This window comes from Scomber japonicus, chromosome 2, assembly GCF_027409825.1.
Source record: "Scomber japonicus isolate fScoJap1 chromosome 2, fScoJap1.pri, whole genome shotgun sequence".
In the NCBI taxonomy this organism is placed as follows: domain Eukaryota; kingdom Metazoa; phylum Chordata; class Actinopteri; order Scombriformes; family Scombridae; genus Scomber; species Scomber japonicus.
In genome coordinates this window covers 5,585,352-5,609,850 of record NC_070579.1, presented here as the reverse complement: position 1 = coordinate 5,609,850, position 24,499 = coordinate 5,585,352, and the positions used below count along the sequence as shown (strand labels likewise).

At 39.8% G+C, this 24,499-nt stretch overlaps 1 protein-coding gene across 1 annotated transcript; it reads right to left on the bottom strand.

Annotated features, from left to right (window-relative positions):
• Positions 1 to 341: 341 nt before the first annotated feature.
• On the bottom strand, positions 342 to 15,485 carry socs7 (suppressor of cytokine signaling 7). Its single transcript, XM_053333354.1, has 9 exons — positions 13,951 to 15,485; positions 12,602 to 12,678; positions 9,952 to 10,056; positions 7,473 to 7,607; positions 7,188 to 7,333; positions 6,848 to 7,016; positions 1,977 to 2,105; positions 719 to 854; positions 342 to 462 (listed from the first exon to the last, which is right to left on the bottom strand). Exons 1-9 carry the CDS (start codon positions 15,483 to 15,485, stop codon positions 342 to 344), a joined length of 2,553 nt encoding a protein of 850 aa, XP_053189329.1.
• Between the last annotated feature and the right edge of the window lie 9,014 nt (positions 15,486 to 24,499).

Genomic DNA, 24,499 nt, shown 5'->3' with positions numbered 1-24,499 from the left:
CGTGGTGAATTTGAGTTAGCGCACTTAGCAGATCAGCAGCCAAGATGCCACCTAAACACTCTAAAGTGTGTCTACACCACACGCCTGTCGTAACTTTTAAATGATACCCAACCCTGTACAATACAAACTTCAACAAATAATGTGCTAAATAGAGGTTTAAAGGTGCTGGTTGGTGTATTTTTATGCCTTCAGGTAAAGTATTGGTAGCTATTTCCAGTGTTAACACTAGGCTGAGTTAACTGGCATGAATAAATTAACCTCTTTTGACAGGTCTTAATAGCCCCACAGGTTAAGTAGGCAGATGAGAAACTAACTCACTTGAGCTGAAAAGATCTCTGCTGCTACGTCTGCGACTCGGTCGCTTGCGCTGCTCCCACCACCCTCCGGATGCTCTTGATTGACAGGTACATCTCCTCCTCGGGGTCGTAGTAATAAAACTTACTCAGATAGGAGATCAGCGGTCTGGAGAGAGGTGAGAGCAAATATGGAAAAATTAACAACATGAGAATCATGAATGTCTGTACCACATTTTGTGACAATTTATCTAATAAATGTGGAGATATTACAGTCGATAAGTGAGATGTTTGTCCTGTTGGTGGCGCTAGATAAAAGGTCAGGGGATCAACAAAGTCATCATGATTCATACTCTGTATTTCATTACTCCTCTCCCTGGTATCATGTGTCAGCAGGTGAGTATTTAAACGATCTGACTGAGTACCTGGGCAGTGGAAGCTCCTGGATGTGGTCAATGCGGACTATTTGTCGGATGCAGAAGCGACAGAGGTGCTGCAGTGACTTCACATTGCTGAAGCGAGATACAGGATACAGCAGCTGAACCGGGGTGGGAGGAAGCCCTGAAAACACACACACAACATATTATTATCTCCAGTTAACAGATAAGACCAAAACCTACAATGCATTAGTTGTCTCTCAATACTTCATGACTCTCAGCCCCAAGCACATTGGAGCACACTGGCTCCTACTGAAGATGAACCAATGGCTTTGGGGCTGTGTGAGGTTTATGTAAGGACTAGTCCCTCTTTTTGTTACTGTACTTCCACCACAGCTCAACATGGAAACACAAAGAGGGAATTTGATGGTAAAAAGACTGTAAATGTGGAAGATATCCTTGATATGACTAACTCAGCCTGCTTAAGCTGAATAGAAGCATCACATCTACTCTTAAATGTGGATTTTGTCCTCCATCACTTTACACTGAAAGCACATTTGAAGATCTCTAAATTGTCAACATAATTAGGACAAATTATTACAGAGAGGAAAATCTGTTCATATTGACACCTGAAAAACTGTGAACCTGCCCTTTAAGATGCCCTCAGTCACTCATTAATCTACCATAATTTCTAAGAGCATCGAAGTCCTTTGACCATTAGTAATCTGAATGTTTTGGTTAATTTAATAAAGATTACAATCTGGATGAAATGAAGACTAAATTATCTTGAGTGCAGTTTTATCTACACTCATGTACAATATGTATGTTGGTATGTGGTCAGCTTGCATGTGTGTGTGTATCCTTATTACATGCCTGAGGTGTTCAATGACCAGCATATGGATGCATATATTTCTGTAGGCATTTTTGTATGTGTTTGTGTGTTTTTGTGTGTGTGTGACTTTGCTGTAAGCACGTATTATGTTTGCATATTTGCACATAACATATTACACAATACATGCATTATATTATACAGCATAATGTGATATATGCATGGAACTGTGTGTGTGTGTGGCTGTTGTTGTTAATACAGACTAGGAAAATTGTAAAGCTATCCTTTATAGACAAAATGCACATATGCTATCGATGCATTCTCACAATCATAAATCATGCAGTTTGAATGCAGACCTACAGGCACTCAGATATACTCGTCCTCTCCTCCGTCTCTCAGGCACTTCTCACTAAGTGGCAGCTCACATCCATTTTTGATCGGCTCTGGCTGCGTGCAGATATATGACCTATATTTTACCTGGAACTCTGGAGCGGAGGAAGTAGAGGAATTTGCCGTTCTTCGAATGCATGATGGCTCGTTCAATAAACTCCACCACCGAATGGCAGCGGTCCTCAAACTTCGGGTGACACCATAAGCTGAACGTCCCTGGAGGTGGAGAGAAACATTTTTTCTTTATGTTACACATGTAGCGTATTATCATCTATAAATCATTCCCACATGAATCTTTAAACTTTTATGTAATTACAATAAACATGAATATCTGGCACAAGTTACTTGTCTCCTGCAGCGTTTACACCTGCTGTTTCAGCTCTGCTCTCACATACATGACCTGATTAATTCTGATTGGCTGAGTAATGAAAGCAGATCTACCTGGACAATGCTAAAGGGATGGTGTGCAAACGTAGACCAAAAAAGGAACTACTGATTAGTTATTTACACCATCCTGTTAAAACATCAAGTCCTGACTTTAACTTCCTGGAAAATTCTTACTTCTGGGAGAACAATGCATTTTTAATGATGACCTTGTGCTGCATATTGTTGTTATGAATAAAACTTACACCAGTGAAACCTCAGATTTCAGATTACACTTTGGCTTTTGTACAGACAAAAAAGACATAATGTGTTACTTAGTGAGCTTTAAAAGTGCTCTTAGATAGACATCCTAGGAACAACCCCGGCCAGCAGCTGCAGTTTCCCCATTTCCAGTCTTTGTGCTAAGCTAAGCTAAGTCACTTCTGAGGCCGTACTAACGCACAGCAATGCTTTGAGCTAAATGGTAAATAACAATGCTAACATGCTGATGATGATGTACAGTGTTTACCATTTTAGTTTAGTGTGCTATCATGATAATACTTGATAGTTAGCACTAAACACAAAGTACAACTGAGGCTGATTGGATATCTACTCAAAAACCAAAGATTCAACAAAATGACGGTACTAGATGCAAAATCAAGGAATCACCAAATCTATAACAATTCATCAGCAATCATCAGCAATTTTCACAGCAATTCATTAAATAGTTGTTGAGTTATTTCACTCTGAACCAAGGTTGTAGACCCACCAACAGATATCACCATCACACTTTCCAACACAGTTACGGAGTGTTGAACCAGGATTAAAACATTTCAGGACTGAGGCAAGTAAAAATCAGGTAAGACATGTTGGAAATAAAAATGGTGTGCTAGAATTAATACATGGGTTGTTGTTGTTTTTTAAAGATATGTTTTGAGAAGTGATTTAAAAGATGTCAGATTCTCAAGCAGGGACTTCCAGAGCTGATGGTCCCTTAGTGACGAATACTTGGTCTTGAGCCAGGACTTACGAACAGCCAACAGAGTCCTGCCAGAGGAGCTGAGGCTGCGCTCTGGCTCACAGCGGAGCAGCAATGAAGCTGAGAGCTGAACCATGTGCTCAGGCAAATATTAAAATTAATTCCAAAACTTGTACAGTGAAGAGAGGCTAAAACAGGGCTGATGTGATCTTGTCTCTGAATATTTTTATAAAAACTGAACAGCTGCGTTTCGTACCAGCTGCAGGTATGAGATCATTTTTTGGCTTAACCCTGAATGCAATAAATTAGAGTAAACTAGCCAAGATGAAATAAAAGCATCAGTGTCAATGACCTTCTTGAGATCAGGCTGAGAGAGAAAATACCTAATTTTTGAGATGCTCCTTAACTGATGAAAACATGAACATTAAACAGGGTTTGTAATTTGTTTTTCAACTGAAAGGTTTCTGGCTGCAGGATTGATCCAAGATGTTCCTGTAAAATAGGGATGGACTTCTGGGGGACTGAAGAGAATTATTTCTGATTTGTTTTCAATTAGGTGGAAATGTTTTGGCATCCAGCATTTTATTTCTGCCAGACAAGATAAAAGATTATGAAAATTGCCTTCTTCACTGGTTTTTAATAGGGATATAAATGTGTGTGTCATCTGCATAAAAGTTCTACTACATTGGTGTTTTTATCCTTGTGGCAGCTAGGGGTGGGTATCATTTAAAAAAATTAATAACAGTACCAATCCAAGTACCCTTAAAACTGGCACAAATAGGATCAATTGCAGGTATCATTTGACGGGAGGCATTTCGATCCTACTTGGTATCAATTTATTTTGGCCGAAAGAAATCGAGTACCGATACCAAGCCCTAGTGGCAGCATATACAGAACAACAAGGGGCCGAGGATAGAGCCTTGAGGAACACCACAGGTCAGACGGGCCACAGAAAAGCAGGTATTTCTCATCACTACTGAGAAAGTTCTGTTTGATAAATAAGATTTAACCACTTAACACATGCCAGTGTTTTTTATGTTGTTAGCCTAAACGACATGCCCAAGTTGTGAGCAGCACAGATCCCACATAGTTTGAGACTCAGAGATGTGTCTGGTATCATTGGAAAGGGAACACTCTCAGGATTCTTGTAAAAGTGTCTGTGTGATTCTGTGACTTACTGACAAAGAGTGGCAGAGGTTACAATGATGGGGTTGTTTACTCGCCCATAGGTTTGTCTTTACAATGATGTGTACAGACATTCAGGGACCTCTCAGCAGGATATAGACACAATGAGGCCACAGCCACAGGTCTTGGCTTCATGCAGTCCAAATTTGGAGTCAAAAGACCAAAAGATGAATTTTTCAGAGTTATTTTTCAACAGGTATGTCCATGCGTTTTCCTCAGGTCCTTTTTGGAGACTCCAAATGGACACTTGGTTACCAAAGCTGTATAACTACAATCAAACACCTATAACTTCACATCCCCTTTGCCTTCAATCAAAATCTTGGTCTCTAATGAAAGCTGACGCCATATTATTATTATTATTATTATTATTGTTATTGTTATTAAATATTATATTATTATATATAACGATATTTTTTATTGTTTGGCCATATCTATCTATCTATCTATCTATCTATCTATCTATCTATCTATCTATCTATCTATCTATCTATCCATCTATCTACCTATCTAACTGACTGACTGACTATCTATCTATCTATTTATCTATTTTGGTATAAGTCATATGTCAAGTCGAAGAAGAACCAACCGTGTACCAAAATGCCGAGTGCGTAATGATATATGGTTCAACTCTTTTACGCACCGGGCGCACGCCGGTTACGCTTGGAGTTTGTTTATGGACAGCCAAACCAAATAGCTTAGTGTCATACACCGTTGGAAACCTCAGACTATTGGCTAAAAGGTTATCAACTTCATTTCACCGAATATTTCCATAGGCTGGAACAGCTGTCAATCAAAGCCATGTCGTGCAGAAGAGGCTCACAGTTGTAAACATCTAGTCACGTGTACTCTGAGATGGACGCGCAGGTCAGGAAATGACGTAAACGGACCGTGTATAGTTTGTTATTTGTGTTATTCCGTTACGTGTTGGACTAAATACATGTTGACATATTGAGGAAAGTATTTCGGTTTTATAGAAACGGATTTCATATTTCACAAGAATGGATATTTGGCGAGCTGTACAGAAAGTCCTGAGTCATAAGATGATCGTTGTGGATAAAGGGAAGACTTTGAAGGTATGTAGCATTATAGCTGTTAGCTTACTTTAGCTGAGTGGCTAGCCGAGCTAAACGCTAATACTATTACGGCTGTGAGCAACCATATAATTCGTGAGTGGTCTTGAATGAATCAGGACAATCTAAGCTTTCCAACAATGTACGGCATGAGTATATATGTTTAAGGGTTGGTGTTTAAAACATTCAGAAGTACGTGTGGCTCCCTCCTAACATCCGTCCCGTCCCATAAACGGAACAGCGTGTTTTAAGAGGTTAAACCAATCTAAAGGAGCTTCCCTGATACCAACCCACGTTTAGAGTGATCCACAGCGTCAAATGCAGAGCTCAAAGCAAGAAGAATTAAAATCGGACAATCACCACCACCATCATCTCTTAGTACGTGTTATTTGCATCATATATAGTCTACGCTTTAAATTTTGTTTCCTTTATTTTATTTATTCTTTATTAAATATTTATCTAGGACTCTTTCTGCCCTCGATTCATGTCAGGTCACGATGCGTTCATGCAAACGTGATGTGAACGTGTTGTGTCACTCGGGGCTGCGCGTCTGAATAATGAATGTGTTTTCCAGGCATGACTCCATAGCTTTAAAATGTTGACTCATTAATGGAGAGCCCTGTGTGTGTACATCTGTGTGTGCACATGTATCTTTCATGAGTCACCCTGTTATGTTTGTCACACATGTGGGGCGTTGGCAAATGTGCATGTGTTGTTATGCGGGTTATTCATGCTTCAGTATTGTTCTGAGACTTTACTGAATCTGCACGGATGTGTTTTTGTTTATTCACTGCACTTCATTCCACATTCACACTTAGAAGCCAAAGGTTAGTAGTTTGTCATAGTCTGTATTTGACAAATAATGTAATGTTTTGTCCTTCAATTTTGGCAGAAGGCTCTAAATACTGTATTACCCATGAGCCTCTGATGCTGTTGCTATGGAGAAGAAGCCAGTGTGGTTAAGCGTAGTAAATTCATATTTGCTAAATTCTTCCACAACTGACCCCAAAATTAACAAGTTAATGATTTAATCTGCAGTTTTTCTTGCCAAATTGTCAATCTCAGCTGACATTTGGGGAGAGTTGGGATCACCAGTCAATCACAAAGGTAACATATTGTACAGAGAGAGATAACTTTTCACTCAAGTCCCCAATTAACATAATCTACAGTACATGTTTTTGGTATGTGGGAGGAAACTGGAGTACCTGGAGAAAACCCACTTGGGGAGAACATGTAAACTCCATACAGAAGGGTTCGAACCCAGAACACTCCGGCTACCCCTATTTTCTAACTTCATATTTTGGATTGATGATTTAACTAGGAGAGTTTTCATAGACTTTCATATTGAGTGTGTGTCTCACCGCGGTAGTGCTCCATGCGTGTGTGGTGTGTCACTCCCTGTGATCTGAAGCTGAGGCTCAGGATGTATCGGGGGTCTGAGCTGTCTCGAACCAGAAAAGATCCGTCCGGTTTCCCCTTCAGCTTCATCTCTGCGTCCTCCCAGTTCATTGGCCCCCAGTACCAGCCGCACTGCAACAAGAGAGACAAATAACACACTTAGAAATCCCACAAGAGCCACTTCTGCTGTCTGATTCCTTTGTCCTACTGAAAAAACAGGTGAAGGAGCTACACCTGGCCAAAACAAGCAATTTCATGTTGTCACCTTCACATTGAATCCCAATTCCTTGCAATCGGTCTTACCTTCTCCAGTTCTCTTAGACTGGCAGTGAAGTTACTGGCTTCAGACCGCCGCAGGGCACACAGCATGGGGGGCGGAGCCTGTCTCGCAGTGGGTGGAGCATCAGCCGGCGATGGGTTTGAATGTGGAAGGGCTCGAAGGAAAGCATCTAAATCAGGGAGAGTATCAGGAGAGGTAGATGAAACATTTTTAACATCAATATGTCACTTTCTTATATATATATATATATAATGCTCCATAAGAGCACAGAGGAGATGATCCCATCAGCCCCCACTGACACGTCTTACCATTGAGGCTGAGACTGTGCTGCATGGTGGCGTGGGAAGGAGGAGGAGGAGGGGGGAGAGGCAGGGGGAGGGACTGCAGGGAGGCTCCCATAACACTCACTAGGAAAGGCCCAGGCTGAGGCCCGGCTATGTCATCTGGAAGAAGGACAGGAGAGAGGAAGGGAGGAAGGGAGGAAGGGAACAAGGGAACAAGGGTGTACAGGGGTAAGGGTTCAAAAGAAGGAGGGAGAGTGGGAGAGGAAAAAAGAAAGTGCCAAAAAAGTAAGGAAAGAGGAAAAGGAAGATAGAAGGAAGGATAGAGGATTTCTCAACACTATCTGACAGAAAGCGTCCGTCCACCACATTTAAGTCTGTTTAAAGCAACAATTAAGTGTTCTGAGTTTTTCACATCACAGATTAATGTGTTATTAACCACGCAGCTAAATTTGACTGATAAAAAAAATCACAAAATATATGAAATTAGGAATAAAAATCATAGAAAAACAAGCTGAAGGCACCAAAACTGATATCGATATAGAGTCTGGATATCATAACATCGTGATATGACATAAATGTTGTTTTTCCTGGTTTTTAAGGCTGAATTACAGTAAGTTTCTCTACTTAACATTATTTGCCTTTACCCAGTTATTACATCCACATTACTACTGAAGATTATTCATCAAAAATCTCATTGGGTAAATATTTTGTGAAGACACCAGTAGTCATCCCTACAATATTGATATTGAGGTATTAGGTCAAATATATTGTGATGTTTAACTTGTCCACATCACCCAGCTCTATTGTCCACTTATATATACATCATCTGAACTGCATGACTGCTTCGGGTCAGAATTGCTACAGCTGCTAAACCGCATCTGTCAATCAAATGTATCTATAGGTTGTTTATGGGCGACTAACACTTTTCTCTTAAGGGGCAGACACACACACAATCTTGCTGTAAGATATACTCACTAGAGCACCAAATGTAGATTAATCCGCTACTGAAAATAGTCCCCAACCGAAACACTATATCCTCCTCCTCCTCCTCTGTCTTTGTTTATTAAATACTACAACGTCCAACTCTATATGTTTTGGAGCTGTTTTTAAAGATTTACATCGTCAGTTTATTATGTTTAAAATAAGGGTTGAGACATTGTTAGCTTTGGTCTTCTGCGTGATGTACAAACACGGACACAGTGCTCCATATGTGGGTCAGAAAATAACAGCGGCTTGGAGCAAAAAAAACCAACAACAACTTATCTTAAAGGTCAGAGAATGCTCATGAAATATATAAAATGCCTTCATACATAATATAACTTTTTTTTTTTTTTAATTTCACATCAATTACAGTTTATTTCTTGTGAGATGTTCATGCATGAGTGAGTGTGAGCTGCCCTATATTGGAGATCTCTGATTGGCTGTTTTGGTGACAAATAAGTCAACTGACAGAACAAATTTTCCCCATATGTTGCTTTAGTGTTTTTAATCTGTCATCCTAGGTTTCCTTTATTATAATCTTTGGGTTTATATTTGCTCTCTGAAGCTCCTTAAATAGTCCTATACAGATAAAATGATGATTATTACTATTAAATATGTCCCTAAAAATAAAAAGTTGTTTTTTTCCCTCCAGTACAGATTGTTTTCCCCGTGTGGAGACTTAAGAAGTGTTTTCCTTTTGGCATCGATTGAGTCATTGCACTAAGATTTTTAAATTCAATCTGTAGTTTGCAGCTGACCTTTCAAAGCTCCCCCAATCAGATTAGAGCAGATTACAAAACCTCGTCTTGTGTCAGAGTTTCCAGAGATGTATGACACAAACAAAACCGATAAGCAAAGAATTTGACTGAGACAGAAATATTACAGGAAACTGCCAGAGCGTCCTTTTTCATCTGAACTCGAAAAGGTTACAGTAAAGCTCCAAGCGACTGACTGAAGACTAGATTTTTAGAAAAGAAAGACAGTTTGGCTTAAAGTCACACTTGGCGATTCATTTTCTGTCGCTCAATTAATCGACTAATCGTTGCAGCTTTAGTAGAGATGCATCCTAAAGCCCAGCATCTACAGTACTTGTATATATACTGTATGTATAGATTGAAACATAATGTCATTTAGGGTTGGTTAATATACTCAGACATGGAGAAATTGGATACAGTTACTCCAAGGAGAAGCTTTCTGCATATAGATTTTCTTGCAATGCACCTTTTAAATGAAGATTTTTCATTGACATGTTTTTGTGAAGCTTGATGGAGAAACTATGAGTTGAATTTTTTATGTACTAAAGTGCTACTATTGTGAATTTCCATTGGTCCTTTGGAGGTTTGTTACAGATGTTTCTTGTTAACGAATCAGTCTAACAAGTAGGCTGAGTAGAGGAAAGGCTCGGCATTAATAGAAGAAGAAGAAGAAGAAGAAGAAGAAAGTTGGGTGTGTATCCTCATTGGAAAACCAGAAGATAAAGAGTTTAAAGTGGAAGAGAAACACAGGAAGGAGAGAAAAGTACCTAACAGACTGAGACTTCGACGTGGAGGCGGGGGAGGCGTGGGAGGGTGTGGCGTGTTCGCCCCTCGCCGTGAAATATCCACGTCCATCAGAGAAACAGTCTCACCTGAAGCCAGAAGAGAAAAGAGACGAATGAAGAAAGAAAGAAAGGAAGAAAGAAAGAGAGAGAGATGGTTTGCGTGTTGTTTTGTCTGTGCTGCAGAGTGCCATTAAAGCTGCACCAGGCAGGCAGGATGTTTATGGGAAATTACACCCAGCTAATCAGCCTAAATCACTGCAATAAAAGAAGGAACATCCCATCCACCGCTAATAGAGATGCTGCAGACTCATTGTTTACCAAAGAGAAATTCTGCAGTTTGGGGGTCGGAAAGAGCCGAACCCCCCCCCACCCCCCACCCCACCCACCCTACACCATCTCCTAAACAGCAGAGGAAAGAGGAGACTGCTGGACTCAGACCCAGATTAGATCTAGTCCTCTTTATCATCTCTTTAGCTTTTCCTCTTTCGTTGTGAAGCATTGAACACACATGCAGGACTTCTTGGGTTCCATATAACATTTCAAACACCGCCTCTCTCTCTCTAGTGTTAGCCTAGTGTAGCTTTAATGTGTCGGTCTAACTGGTGGGTTAGCTCTATGTTCATTAAAATGAAAAAACAAACAAACAACTTCATATTTGAGAAGTAAAAAATAAGCAAAACGGAGACCCTAAGAGCGATGTGGGAAAGCTGAATGTACATGTGAGCCCTGTGGAGGTGTTGTGGGATGATTTTTTTTACAATGTCAGTACTTTTTTTTTTTTTGCCAGCTGAGCTACAGACCTGCTCACGCTTCTTACCCAGAGGCCTTTGCTGCTGTGTGTGCTAAATCATGTATGCACCAGTTTCAGAGTCTGAATGGGAACAGTTGTTTTAAAGGTTGTAATGAGTAGTATTTTTTTACATGTATGGCTTTTTCTCATTGTCAGCAAATCTCAAACCAACAATTAATGAATCTACTAACAAGTCTTGTGTGTGTGTGTATCTAAAACCTGATATATCGTATTCCTCTGTGCTGTAGACCTCAGTCATTGTCCATAATGTTAAAAAAAGCACAATATTTCCCTCTGAAATGTAGCAGAGTAGAAAAGTGGGAATACTCAAGATCTCAAGATTTCTTTCCACCACAATAGTGTTCTCACATTTTCAGCTTATGGGTGACTGCTCATCCACTAAACCAGGCATAGTCCAAACCAACAATTAATTCAGCAGCTAAAAAGTCTTGTGTGTATATCCAATGCCTCTACAATGACAGTATTCCTTGCTGTCATTGTGCAAAATGGTTTTAAATAATAATATTTCCCTTTGAAATGTAGTAGAGTAGATGAAAGTGGCATAAAATGGGAATACTTGAGGTTTGGGTAAATGTACTGTGTTTCTTTCCTCCACTATAGCGTTGACACATTTTCAGTTTATGGGTGACTGCTCATCCACTAAACCAGGCATAGTCCGAACTCTTCCATGAAAGGGCCGTGTGCCTGCAGGTTTTTGTTCCAACTGACCAAGAGCACACATGATTTGACCAACCAACTGTCTGAAGACTGAGATCAGTTCATCAAATGAGTCAAGCCTGGTGTGCTACTGCCTGGTTGTAGGGCTGGGCATCATTTTAAAACTTACAATACCAGTAACAATCCAAGTAATCTCAAAGTGATACTGATACCAACTGAGTCCTTCATTCGATACCCATCACACATTTTTGGCCGATGTAACAGGCGTGTAAGTGTAGACTCACTTTAGAGCATTTAGGAGGCATCTTGGCTGCTGAACTGCTAAGCTTGCTAACTCAAATTCACCACGACTTCACCACCACAGACGGGTCGTAGCTGCTGTGGCAGTGGACCAATCACATGCCAGATTACATCCAAGAACGCTTGAGTTGATTGGCTGTGAGATAGTCCATACAAATAGTCATATTTTCTAGATCTGGGTGCAAAAAGATCGATTGCAGGTATTGTTTGACGGGAGATGTTTCGATACTACTTGGTATCGATTTATTTCGGTCGATATCGTAAAGGTATACCGAATCCCAGTAATAGTTGGTTGGAATGTAAACCTGCAGCCACACTGGCCTTTATGGAGTAGTTTGGACATCTCTGCACTAACCAGTTCCTCCAGTTAGCATGTCTTAGTGTCCTCGGGCGAGATACTGAACCCCTAATTGCTCCCATTGTGTTTGAATAGATGAACATAGAAACATTGTGGAGCACTTTAGATAGAAAGTGGTGTATTGTTCCTTATTAGCATGTTGGGACCTTGCATCTGCCATCAGTGTATGAATTCAATTTATTTAAATTCAATTCAACTTTACTTATATAAATATGGAGCCAAATCACAACAAAAGTTATCTCAAGGTAATGAATGTGTATGTGAATGTTTGCATGTATTATAAAGCACTTAGAGTCGTAGATGAGACTATAAAAGCACAATATAAATGCATTCACCCTTTATGATACCAGACAAATGTATAAAAGTATATATACAATGTTTATGACCGTAGTCCAAGATAATCAAGCTGCTGTTATTGGTTTTGGTGAAGAGTTTTAGTGTTTTGTTGTCTAAATAAAGTGTCAAGAGTTACAGCCAAAGCAGCCAAAGCAGTAAGCGGCCCTTACCGGTGAAAGCAGAGAGCGAGGCAGAGAGCGAGGAGGCGGGGGAGAAGGCACTGTGGGCCCTGGTCATTCTGGGCTGGCTGTGGCTGCAGGACAGACACCAAGATAAGAAGAAGAAGAAGAAGAAGAAAGAGAAGAAGGAGAAAGATGCAAAAAAGGTGAGTTAAGTGCAGAGAAAGTGAAGAAGTGTTAGTAACTGCAAAGATTCACATTAGCTTTTCATGTTATGGGTGCAGTTTTGGGTCCTGCAGCTTTCTCATTTTTTTTATAACTTTTTCTGTTTGATGCTCTCCGCTCCGGCAGTGAAGACTTCTGAAGCTATGTGGTGTTTTTTAATCATAGCCTTGCTTTTCAGGGCACCGCTGTGAATAATGACTAAGCAGGAGGGAGCAGGAATCGAGGGTGACGAGCCACAAAGGTTTTAAAAGATCCTTCACATCTTAATATAACATGCAGCACCCAAAAAAAAAAAGTCATCTGGATGTGCTGAGAGGGCGGCCAATAAAAACTGCCGGTTGGAGGAGTTAGATCTAATCCAAGCAATTAGGAAACAATGAGTGTCAAGCTTAAAAAAGAATAGAAGAAGAGGTGTGAGTTTCCATCTGTTGAATGGAGTCAAAACATGCTTTGAATCGATTAGTTGGCAACTATTCTGATCCTCAAATACTAAGTTTAGTCATTTTTTAAGTATATACCAAGATGTACTTATTTTAGCCTTTCAAATGTGATGATTTAATGCTTTTCTTTGTCTAATGTGATCATAAACTGGATATTTGGGGTTTTTGGACAGTTGATCGGACAAAAGAAAACATTTAAAGAGGTAAAAATTGAGTCTGGAAAATCATACATCTTCTTTTTTATAGAGAAAACACTTAATCAAGGAAATAATAGGCAGATTAAATGAGAATGAGAATGCTGTTAGTTGCAGCCCTGAATGACTTCACTGCCCTTCACTTCACTTTTTATAAGCTGCACTATTTCTGTTTTTAGTCCCTAAACTTCCTGACCTATATATGTAGGCTATTTAAACCTTTTTGTAAGGACTTTGGCTTAATTCACATCTCCTCACCCTGTGTCTGACTCCAATTTTGGGGCAGTTTTGTGTAAGGAAAACCCTTTCTGCCCAGTAAAGAGAAATATTTTACCTCTCACATTTTCTACATCTCTAAGGTGATTGGTTTTACTCATTGAAGTAAATATTAAAACACTTCATATCTTGGCTCTGAATGCTGCATGAAGTATCTCATATATACAGCATGACTTTATCTCTTCTCACTGACAATGAGAAAGAGGAATAGTACATTTTGAGGCTGATCTCGGACTGTTAAAGGGGGTCATGTGGGTCTGCTCACCTGTCCGCATCCTGCTCAGCACCGGCGGCCATGTCCACCAGACTCCCGGCAGAAGATACTGAGTAGGTCACTGAGGGCCTCTTGTCCAGGAGGTGATTGGAGCCGCTGCAGCTTTTAGTCCGGAATAGTTTACTCAGACGGATCTTTAACGAGCCCTTTTTGGACTTCCCTGGAACTTTGAGCGTCTTTTCTGCTCCTGCCACCCGGCCAGTCGGAGTCCGGGGCGCGCTGGCACACCTCTCCGGCCGCCTCCTCGGTGTCGACACCTGGCTCGGGTTCGGGCTTGTGGTCCAAGGTGAATTCTGTACCGGTGTAGGTGACGGCGACGTGGAAGATACCTGGGTGGCCACCTCTGATTCCCCAGAGCTTACCTGCCGGCTGGATAAGTTCCCATGAAGGCTGCACACCTGCACGCCTGCCTCCGCCTGTGTCGCCGCCGGGGCCATCTCCTCCACCTGCCTCCTCAGCTCCGCTTGGAAACTGCTGATGGAGAAAGCCCCGGACATTTTCTTAACTATTTCCCTTTTCCTATTGAGCAAAAACTCGCGTCGCCCGTTCTCATCATCCGTTTCATCCTCCGGGCACTCGTTCATGCCCAGACCCGCAACATCGTCGCTCCCGAGCCCTTCCAGTACCAACAAAGCATCGCTGGTCTCTGTCGGGTCATCCCCGGGCTCCACTCCCCCTCCTCCCGGCCCGTGTGCTCCCTGACACGAACACTGCGGGAGCTCACCAGCTTTAAACAGAATCTTAGGTACCGCACCGACCCCAAGCTCCCCGAACCGCCTGGCCAGTTCAAACACGGCTCCCTCCCTGTCCCTGGTGGCGCATCCCCATTTAGAGTCAATCACGGTGAGAGGGTTGGATCCCTCCGACAATAAGGGCCACTCGGGTGGGGTGGTGATGAGTCGATGTCGGCGACACAGCTCCGCAGCTCCTTGTATATCCGCGGATACTGTGACCGGTGTATGTGCTCCCCATGCCCGATCCAGCAGGTTCTGCTGCTGCTGCACGTCTCCTGGACTCAGGTTGTTGTTGTTATTGACAGCCGGGCCGGAGCAGCCAGACCCTGGGCTCTGCTCCAAACCCAGAGCATCCCTCGGCTGATTCAGATGATCTAATTCTAAAATCCCCTCTGCATTCCGCATTATATTGGAGAACACCAGCAGCTGAGGCCGTAGGCCGGGGCTGGGAGCGAAGTCAAAGCCCTGGGCCTCCATGGGGCTCTGCGGCGGAGGAGGCACGGACAGCGGGGCTCGGCTCTCCGTCACCCCGGTGTCAGGTGCAGTCGTGCCCTCGCTGCTCGCCTGGGCTTTGTTCAGGCGGCTGCTGGGATGCTCGAGGCCCGCCGTCGGATCTCGGCTGATATCCAACCCCGCTTTGACGCCGCTGTGAGCCAGGACCTCCTTCCCCAGCCCTGCCACCACTCCTCCCGGCGGCAGATTCCTGTTTTCTGCGTCCAAGCGGTCATCCTCGGCCGCTGAAACCAGGCGCATCAACACGAAATCGGGCGACATATCTTGCGCGTTGTTCATAATTATTCCTCAGGATCGCGAAATGAGAAATATTTCGGCGATCTGCTCTTTCTTCACATAGCTAACCGCGGAGATCTGTTTTCCTATAATAAAGAAAGGGCCAAGCAGCCGCTGCCTCCCATAAATAGGCTATGAGAGAAAATGCCAAAAAATATACCAGGCGTTTTTTTTCATCCTCCTCCTCTACGACAAGACAGCATCCATCTGTCAAAAAAACTGGAGAATGAGTGCAGTTTGCTCCCGGCAGCAGGCGGACCCCTGGGTCACACATGCAGTCTGATTTCAGTAGAATAAAAGCCCCAGAGTCTCCGGTCAGTGACCACAGTCTGCCTCTGTGTTCCCAGCCAGGCCCCACCCGCCCCTCCTCCGCTCAGCCCATAATACCACTTTATGAGCACCGATGATGAGAGCTATAAATTAGTCTGTGGCATTTTAATATCATAGGGATACCTGATTCAGTCCTGTTTTCATTCCTTATAAAGAATTAAAGTTTTAAAAAAATCCTTAAAGAAAAACATTGCTGTCCTCTTTATATTTTTCATTCATAAATCAGTCGTATATAATTGGTTAATCTTGTTTTTTATCAGCTATATTACAACCATTTTTCATCCTAATCTACACATATTTTTATTATGTGCAAAAAACCCTATAAAATACAAAAAAAAATACATAAAATTGATTATGTATTTGGTGTAAAGTCAATGTTTTTCATCAAACTTGCAGTGTTAGTTATTGTTAATGCCTGTGTGGGGTCAGTTGTGACACTGCATAATATTAAAGGGTCACTCCAACGATTTTACACAGGAGGATCAGTTATGTGGAAGATATAAAAACCCTAAATAAAAACAAAAAAACAAAGAAATTAAGTAAAATACAATACACATGGTTATATGTAGTTCATTGTTTATGAATATGGTATTTGTCAGACGTTAAAAGGACAATTATGTAGCTTTTTTTTTGTGTCTTATAAAATGAATTGTTTTTCATTATGACATTAAAATCAAATCACAGCACAGAATATAAAGGGTGGGTGAATATTTTGAGTTGACCAGCAGGGGGCAGCACAGAGCCGCCAATACAGAATACAAAGCACTGTCATTAGTTTCCATGAGGAGGTGCATGGAGACGCATCATCAGTGTCAAAATGCCATTCACTTTGGGTTTAATTACTGACATTAGCTGACATGAGGCGTCCATGTTTCAGGCACTATAGTATTATTAGGTGCCAGGTTGAATAATACATATCAGAGCTTTCAGAAAATCACAGTTTCCCCAGTTGTAATTACAATTTGGAGGTTCAGTGCTGGGGACTATTTTGTTCTAACATGATCTGGTATTTTATTCTAGTTTTCTTCTCATTTTTTCTTTCTTGCTAAAACCTCATTATGTTTAGTTTGATTGGACATCACTTTAAATGTTTACACCTGCAATCATCTTAATCTGGAGTTGTGGAGTTTGAAAGATGGGCACATTTACTGCTATTACTGTACCATTTACTGCTATCAAGTTGCATTAATGTGGGATCCAGTGTTTATAAAATTGTAACAAATTATACAATATTTCATATAACACTTTGTTTTTTTATTCTTGCAAACTTAATCATGTCACGACCCTTCAGATTTATCATTAGTCACATCTAAAATATGACATTTGCTGCTTATATAACAGGAATAACGTGTATTTTTTTAGTGTGTAAAGTTCAGCACCTTTTTATTTGCACAACAGAAACTTATAAAAGAAACATTCCAATAAAATCCAACTCAGTGCTTCTGTTTCTCCAGCACACTTTGTAATCAGTGTGCTGCGACTGCTCGACACCACCTGCTTTAATTTGCTCTGAACTATTTATAGCTCACATTTAATAAGGCGTTGGGAGTGAAGGCATCTCTCTGGCTTTCTCCCAGTCCCAGATATGCGGACGAGTTAAGAACAAGTTTATTAAGCCCTCTGTCAGAGGACCGTCGGTCTGTCTAAGTGCTTTAATCGCCTTATTCTTGGCTGCGAGCCCCAACCTGACTCAGACAGGTTGCTCATCATCTGTCGTTTTATTCAGTTCTTACGAGCGAGTTCAGTTCTAGCACTAATAATAAACGACTATCAGCCGGTGGTAGAAGAAGTATTCAGATCCTGTACTTAAATAAAAGCACCACTGCAACAAAATCTACTACTTATAGAGATATTATGAGTTTAATGTAGTTAAAGCATCAAAAAGGCCCCTGTGACTGATGTAGTATTATCATTATTATTATATATAACACCATTAGATTTTTATTCATAAGCAGTATTTTACTGTTGTGGCTGCTGGAGTTAGTTTCAACTACTTTATATATAATTAGTTTGGTCCAGTGGTTCCCAACCTAGGGGTCTGGCCCTGTTAAAGGGTCACAAGATAAATCTGAGGAGCTGTGAGATGATTAATGGAGTTTGAAAGAAGAAAAAAGTCATTCCTGCAACACAAATCTGTTGATATACAGAATTTAAATGGTAAAATACATTACATTTAATTCATATTCTCAGTTATTCAGTTCAATTATTAATATCTCAATGTTATTCGTCCTTGGTAATGAACAAATAAACATACTAAAAATCACTGTTAGCCATTCATTTTTACCTTCAATAAAGCACTAAGTAATAATAAGCAAGTAAAATGTATTAATAAGCACTTTTAATAGACATTAGCACCAAAGTGGTTTACATAGGCAAGATGAAAACATACAAAAAAGATTGTACAACAATCCACACAACATGAAATATATATATATATATATATATATATATATATATATATATATATATATATATATATATATATATATATATATATATATATAACACACAAGTAAAAGTAATTACCTTTACCTAGTAGCAATCTATTAACTGTCTCAGCCAAAAACTGTCAAAAACATATTGATGTCCACGTGAGATTAAAATGATACACAAGTTATTACAGGTCAACTAACTGTGACATGTAAGTATGAAAAGAGTAAAATAACAAGTTTAAGTAAATACCAAGACATTAGAGTAAAAATCAATATTAACACTGGGTCAGAACAGCTGCTTGTCTTGAGCGTCTCTCAAACATTAAGCCAGTGTTGTGTTTGTGGTATAAACTGGATCAAACTTTAACCCAGTGATGTATTTAGTGTCCACAGAAGTGAAACAGTTGTTACTGCTGTTGCTACTGTCGTGTTTGTTTTAGTTGAGCTGTGACGGCACATACTTCACATTACCTGACACTGCTGACTTGCTTTTAGTTTCACCTCCTGAAGGTTTCCACAGAACCTGGACAAAGGTCGGTCAGCTCCCTTAGTGGAAAATGCTCCAACTCATATTATAAATGGTAACACTACAGTATGAAGTATAGGAATGATTACAGCTGTGTTTCTTGCTGTAATGATTGACCATTAAATATCCCTTCATAATGTTTACAATGGAAGTGATCGAGGACTAAATCCACAGTCCTCCTTCTGAAGCTAATATGAAGCTTCAGTCGTCCAAATGAGTCAAATCAAGTAGATATCTTTCAATATTACAGTCTTTTTAGTGCCAAAGTCCCTCTTTTTGTTACTATACTTCCATCACAGCTCAACAGGGAAACACTAAAAGGGAACTTGATGCCAAAAAGACTGTAAATGTGTCAGATAACACTTGATATGACTAACTCAGAATATAAGCTTCACATCGACTTTTGTGGAAACACTGTGGATTTTGTCCTCCATCACATTTGAAGATCTTTTAATAGTCAGTATGAACAAGAGGAATGATTACAGAGAGGAAAACCTGACTGCTGCTTTAAGACACTTTTGTGAATTGTGAATCTATCCTTTAATAAAGAGTGTTATATTACTGTGTGACCGGCAGATGGCGCTGCAGTCCACCCAGCAGTGATGACTGCTGCTGCAATGACGGGAGAGAAGAGTGAGAGAGAGTGGATGAAACATAGACATATAAAGAATAGACGCCGCATTGACTGCTGGTGCGCGAGAAATACGGCGGCCATCTTGGACCGGTCATTCTGCGAGTTACCTACAAGCAGAGTAAACGAGAGAAGAAAGATGCCAGAGCATTGCGCTGCATATTCTTGTGCCAATCGGCGGACTGTTGAGAACCGGGCTCGGGGGATTACTTTTCACAAGTAAGAACATCACTATTGCTTGTATTTTGTAAATAGAATATTATTTTACTGTATTTATGTCCACCAGTGACAGCCAGCTAGCTAGGCTCTGCTTAGTGCCGGTGCTCACCCGGCTATGAACTGAGACTTTATGAGTCATCTTCCATAACACAGACTTTACAACTGACAAAAGAATGCTATTGTACAAAAAAAAGAAATATTACTGGTAGTATATTGACCAGTGAATTTTTCACAGGTGGCACAGACTGTATTAGTCACATGTAATCCATCCTAACAACAGTAAGATACCTGTCATGTCTCATGCCCACCTCACCTAGAAAAATACAGAACATCTGACTGTAGAAGAGTTTGCAAACAAACCTATTCACAAGTTCCATCACAAGGCACAGTGAAGGTTTGATTTAATTATCTTGTTTTTTAAAATATTGGAATCTTTGTATATTAAAGTTGCTTTGTTCTTTGTCTTTATTTTCTCTATTCTGTAAAGTGTCTTTGAGCACTGTTTATTATTATTAATATTATTATTATTATTATTATCATAAGGTGCTGAGAGTTGCAGAGAGGGTGATTCGCCAAGCTGCCACAACTCCAAAGCTGTCAACGGTCACCCACATTGTCCGGGAGGAGATTGGCACGGAGGATGCATTTCTGCTTGGGGAACACGTTGAGGAGACACAGTTTGGCATCGACAACCACCACTACAACTTGTTGTCTTAGGTTGTCTCTGTGTTTCATAAGATCAGGCTGCACCACATAGCAAAAATCACCTCTGTTGAATTACAGAAAGGGAGCACAAGAAAGAAGCTGAGCAAAACAGTACTCTTTCAAGGATTTTAGGGGTCAACAAATGCCACTCCTCAGCAGGCAGACTTCCTCCTAAGGGTCTGGGGGCTGCCCAGTACAAGGCATTTTATTGTCTTGCAATATTGTATATTATAGTATAGTTTTGTCTATTGTATTATAGTATATTATAGTGTATTTTATTGTTTATTGTATTATAGCATAGTATACTATATTATAGTGTATTTTATTGTGTATTGTATTATAGCATATTATTATAGTAGAGGTTATATTGTATTGTATCATATTATATCATGTCATATATTATATCATATTATATTTATTATATGGAGGTATAAATATTATATTAAGTTTGTTATGTGAAACTAGGTTATCTAATACTATGTTACATTATATCATGTCATGTATATCATGGCATATCATGGCACATGTAAATATTTTGTGTTATCAGTGTTTGTTCATTGTGTGTAATGTACTGGTCATATTGTTATATATACTGCAGGTATATAATGTGTCCATATATTGTTTATATATGTATATAGCCCGATTTTGTTTCTTCAACTTATTAAAACAGCTGACTTTACTGCCACGATCTGCTTCTGCCTCTATCTATATTTTAACGTGTGTGTATAGTGAGTGTTTTGCTAAATACCGAATACATCATATATCAAGACTTTTCAATTACTGTTAAACCCACTATGAATATTAAAATACGTCAAACCATGTGTCCTGTATCATAGCTACATGTATGACGTTTGCAGCAAAAGAAACCGCGTGAAAATCAGTTTAGTATTCAGTGAGTTATGATTGATTAACTGCGCTGACAGTTCATTGCGCCTGTCAAACACATTACACTGAGTGGAGCGGGTGACCGGTCCAAGATGGCGGCCCCACGTCTCGTCAGCGCCAATAGGCAGTAGCGGTCGCTGCGGCGTCTATTCTTTATATGTCTATGGGATGAAAGGCCATTATCAAGAGTGTGTGTGTGTGTGTGTGTGTGTGTGTGTGTGTGTGTGTGTGTGTGTGTGTGTGTGTGTGTGTGTGTGTGTGTGTGTGTGTGTGTGTGTGTGTGTGTGCGTGTGTTTTGTCTTTTTACACATGTGATGAAGGCAGAGTAATCAAACTAACAACCTGCCGTGCAGAGCTGAATATTGATGTGATGCAGCCTGGAGGTCAGAGGTGACATCATCCAATATTAACATTACACAACAGTTTTATTGATCTGTGTTGTGCTTTTCTTAATGTTCAGGTTGTCTTCTTCTCAGCTCTCATCTTATGTATTTTGTCTCTTCATGTCTTGTTTTGTTAGGCTTCTTGTCCTCTTTTCTTATTTTGTCATGTCTTACTTCTTCTTCTCTTGCCTCATTTTGCTTTGCTCCCTTTGTAAGATGGCAGCTGCCTCTCTAATGTCCCTCTTTAAGAAAAAGTTTTGATAAAATGTAAGTTTGCTCCTTTAAAGATTTAAAGATACTAGTTCATACCTGTGTGTTAAAAAAAACCCATCTGTACTCAAATCAAAGACTTCTCATAATTTAGTGGGAAACAAGACTGAAATTTCTTAATCTGGGAAGTATCATATCCAGAGTTACTAACATCTGTAGCTATTTTGAGCACATTATACTGATGAAATTAAGTCCCAAATCAAGAGGTTGTGATATGTAATAAAACTCATTAGTGAAGCAGTAAACAGAACTACTCTCTGGAGACTGAAAATGTGATCGCTGTAATTACTGTGACCCAACTGTAGTAAAGATTCACTGTTTTCTTTTAGTTATTCCACTTCCTTCTCCTCACTTTTTTCTCCTTTCCTTCTCCCTCATTGGTTGTTTTGGTTCATCCTCTGTCATCCCTAATTGTCCTGATTAAGTTGGTACACTCAAGCCTTATTTAAAACCAGCTCGCTCTCACACATGGTAAGAGGTTTTATCTCATGTACATTTAGTTCAATTGAAAACGTCATTTACCCTTTAAGACACGGAGATCATTTAATTTGTGTGAATTTAATCTGTATATTCTTTCAGACTTTTTTTCCAGTCACATACTAGTAGGGTTAGGGCTGTAGTATGCAGTATTACAGTAAAAGTACTGCAGTATTATGAGTGATGTAGTATGCAGTATTACAGTAAAAGTACTGCAGTATTATGAGTGATGTAGTATGCAGTATTACAGTAAAAGTACTGCAGTATTATGAGTGATGTAGTATGCAGTATTACAGTAAAAGTACTGCAGTATTATGAGTGATGTAGTATGCAGTATTACAGTAAAAGTAGTGATATATTATTATATATGACATCATTAGATTATTAATAGTGAAGCATCAGTGTTAGAGCAGCATGTTACTGTTGTGGCTGCTGGAGGTGGAGCTAGTTTATACTACTTTATATACAGTTAGCTAGTTTATACTACTTTATACAGTTAGCTAGTTTACACTACTTTATATACAGTTAGCTAGTTTATACTACTTTATATACAGTTAGCTAGTTTACACTACTTTATATACAGTTAGCTAGTTTATACTACTTTATACAGTTAGCTAGTTTATACTACTTTATATACAGTTAGCTAGTTTATACTACTTTATATACAGTTAGCTAGTTTATACTACTTTGTATACAGTTAGCTAGTTTACGCTACTTTATATACAGTTAGCTAGTTTATACTACTTTATATACAGTTAGCTAGTTTACACTACTTTATATACAGTTAGCTAGTTTATACTACTTTATATACAGTTAGCTAGTTTATACTACTTTATATACGGTTAGCTAGTTTACACTACTTTATATACAGTTAGCTAGTTTATACTACTTTATATACGGTTAGCTAGTTTATACTACTTTGTATACAGTTAGCTAGTTTACACTACTTTATATACAGTTAGCTAGTTTATACTTTATATACAGTTAGCTAGTTTATACTACTTTATATACGGTTAGCTAGTTTACACTACTTTATATACAGTTAGCTAGTTTATACTACTTTATATACAGTTAGCTAGTTTATACTACTTTATATACAGTTAGCTAGTTTACACTACTTTATATACAGTTAGCTAGTTTATACTACTTTATATACAGTTAGCTAGTTTAGTCCAGTGGTTCCCAACCTAGGGGTGGGGCCCCTCCAAAGGGCCAGCAGATAAATGTGAGGGCTGCTGAGATGATTAATGGGAAAGAAGAAAAAACAAAGTTCTGATACACAAATGTGTTTTCAGTTTTTATATTGGATCATTTGAACATTTATTGAAATGAAAGCAAAAAAGCACTATTTGGTGGAGCTGTTAACAACTCATAGACATCTGAAATGTGAGCCGACCACACACACTGCTGCTTTTTGGTTTCATCTTTAACAATGTGTTGTATTTTAAAAGCTTGTTATATTATCCATTGTGTCAAATCTGCATCTGAAAAGTAACTAAAGCTGTTAAATAAATGTAGTGGAGTAGAAAGTACAATATTTCCCTCTGAGATGTAGAAAGTAGCATCACATGGAAATACTACAGTAAAGTACAAATACCTCAAAAATATACTTAAGTACAGTACTTGAGTAAATGTACTTTGATGGTTTTCATCACTGGGTGTAAGGTTAAACTCTCCGTGAGTCTCAGCAGCACAGTAACGATTACAGGAAGATGTTTATTGAGAGGAGAGAAAGAAGTAAAAGAAACTGGAGCAGCAGAAGGTGACTCATGCTGTGTTTAACAGATGGCATCTTTTCATCTTTACACGTGTTGGTATGTTTTCCTTTATAGCTACACACAACAGGTGACACACCACACACACCACACACACACTACACAACACATACACACACACACACATTACACCACACACACACCACACCACACGCACACACCACACCACACACACACACACACACATACACACACCACACACACATTACACCACACGCACACCACACACACACACACCACACACACCACACACACACACACATTACACCACACACACACACGCACACACCACACACACATTACACCACACACCACACGCACACCACACGCACACGCACACCACACACACCACACGCACACACCACACACACCACACACCACACA

Coding starts and splice junctions, on each gene's coding strand:
- socs7 (XM_053333354.1), bottom strand. CDS start 15,485: ATGAACAACGCGCAAGATATGTCGCCCGATTTCGTGTTGATGCGCCTG. Junction 10,057..12,601: donor CTCGCTCTCTGCTTTCACCG/GTAAGGGCCGCT, acceptor TTCTGGCTTCAG/GTGAGACTGTTTCTCTGATG. Junction 7,334..7,472: donor GCACAGTCTCAGCCTCAATG/GTAAGACGTGTC, acceptor TCCCTGATTTAG/ATGCTTTCCTTCGAGCCCTT.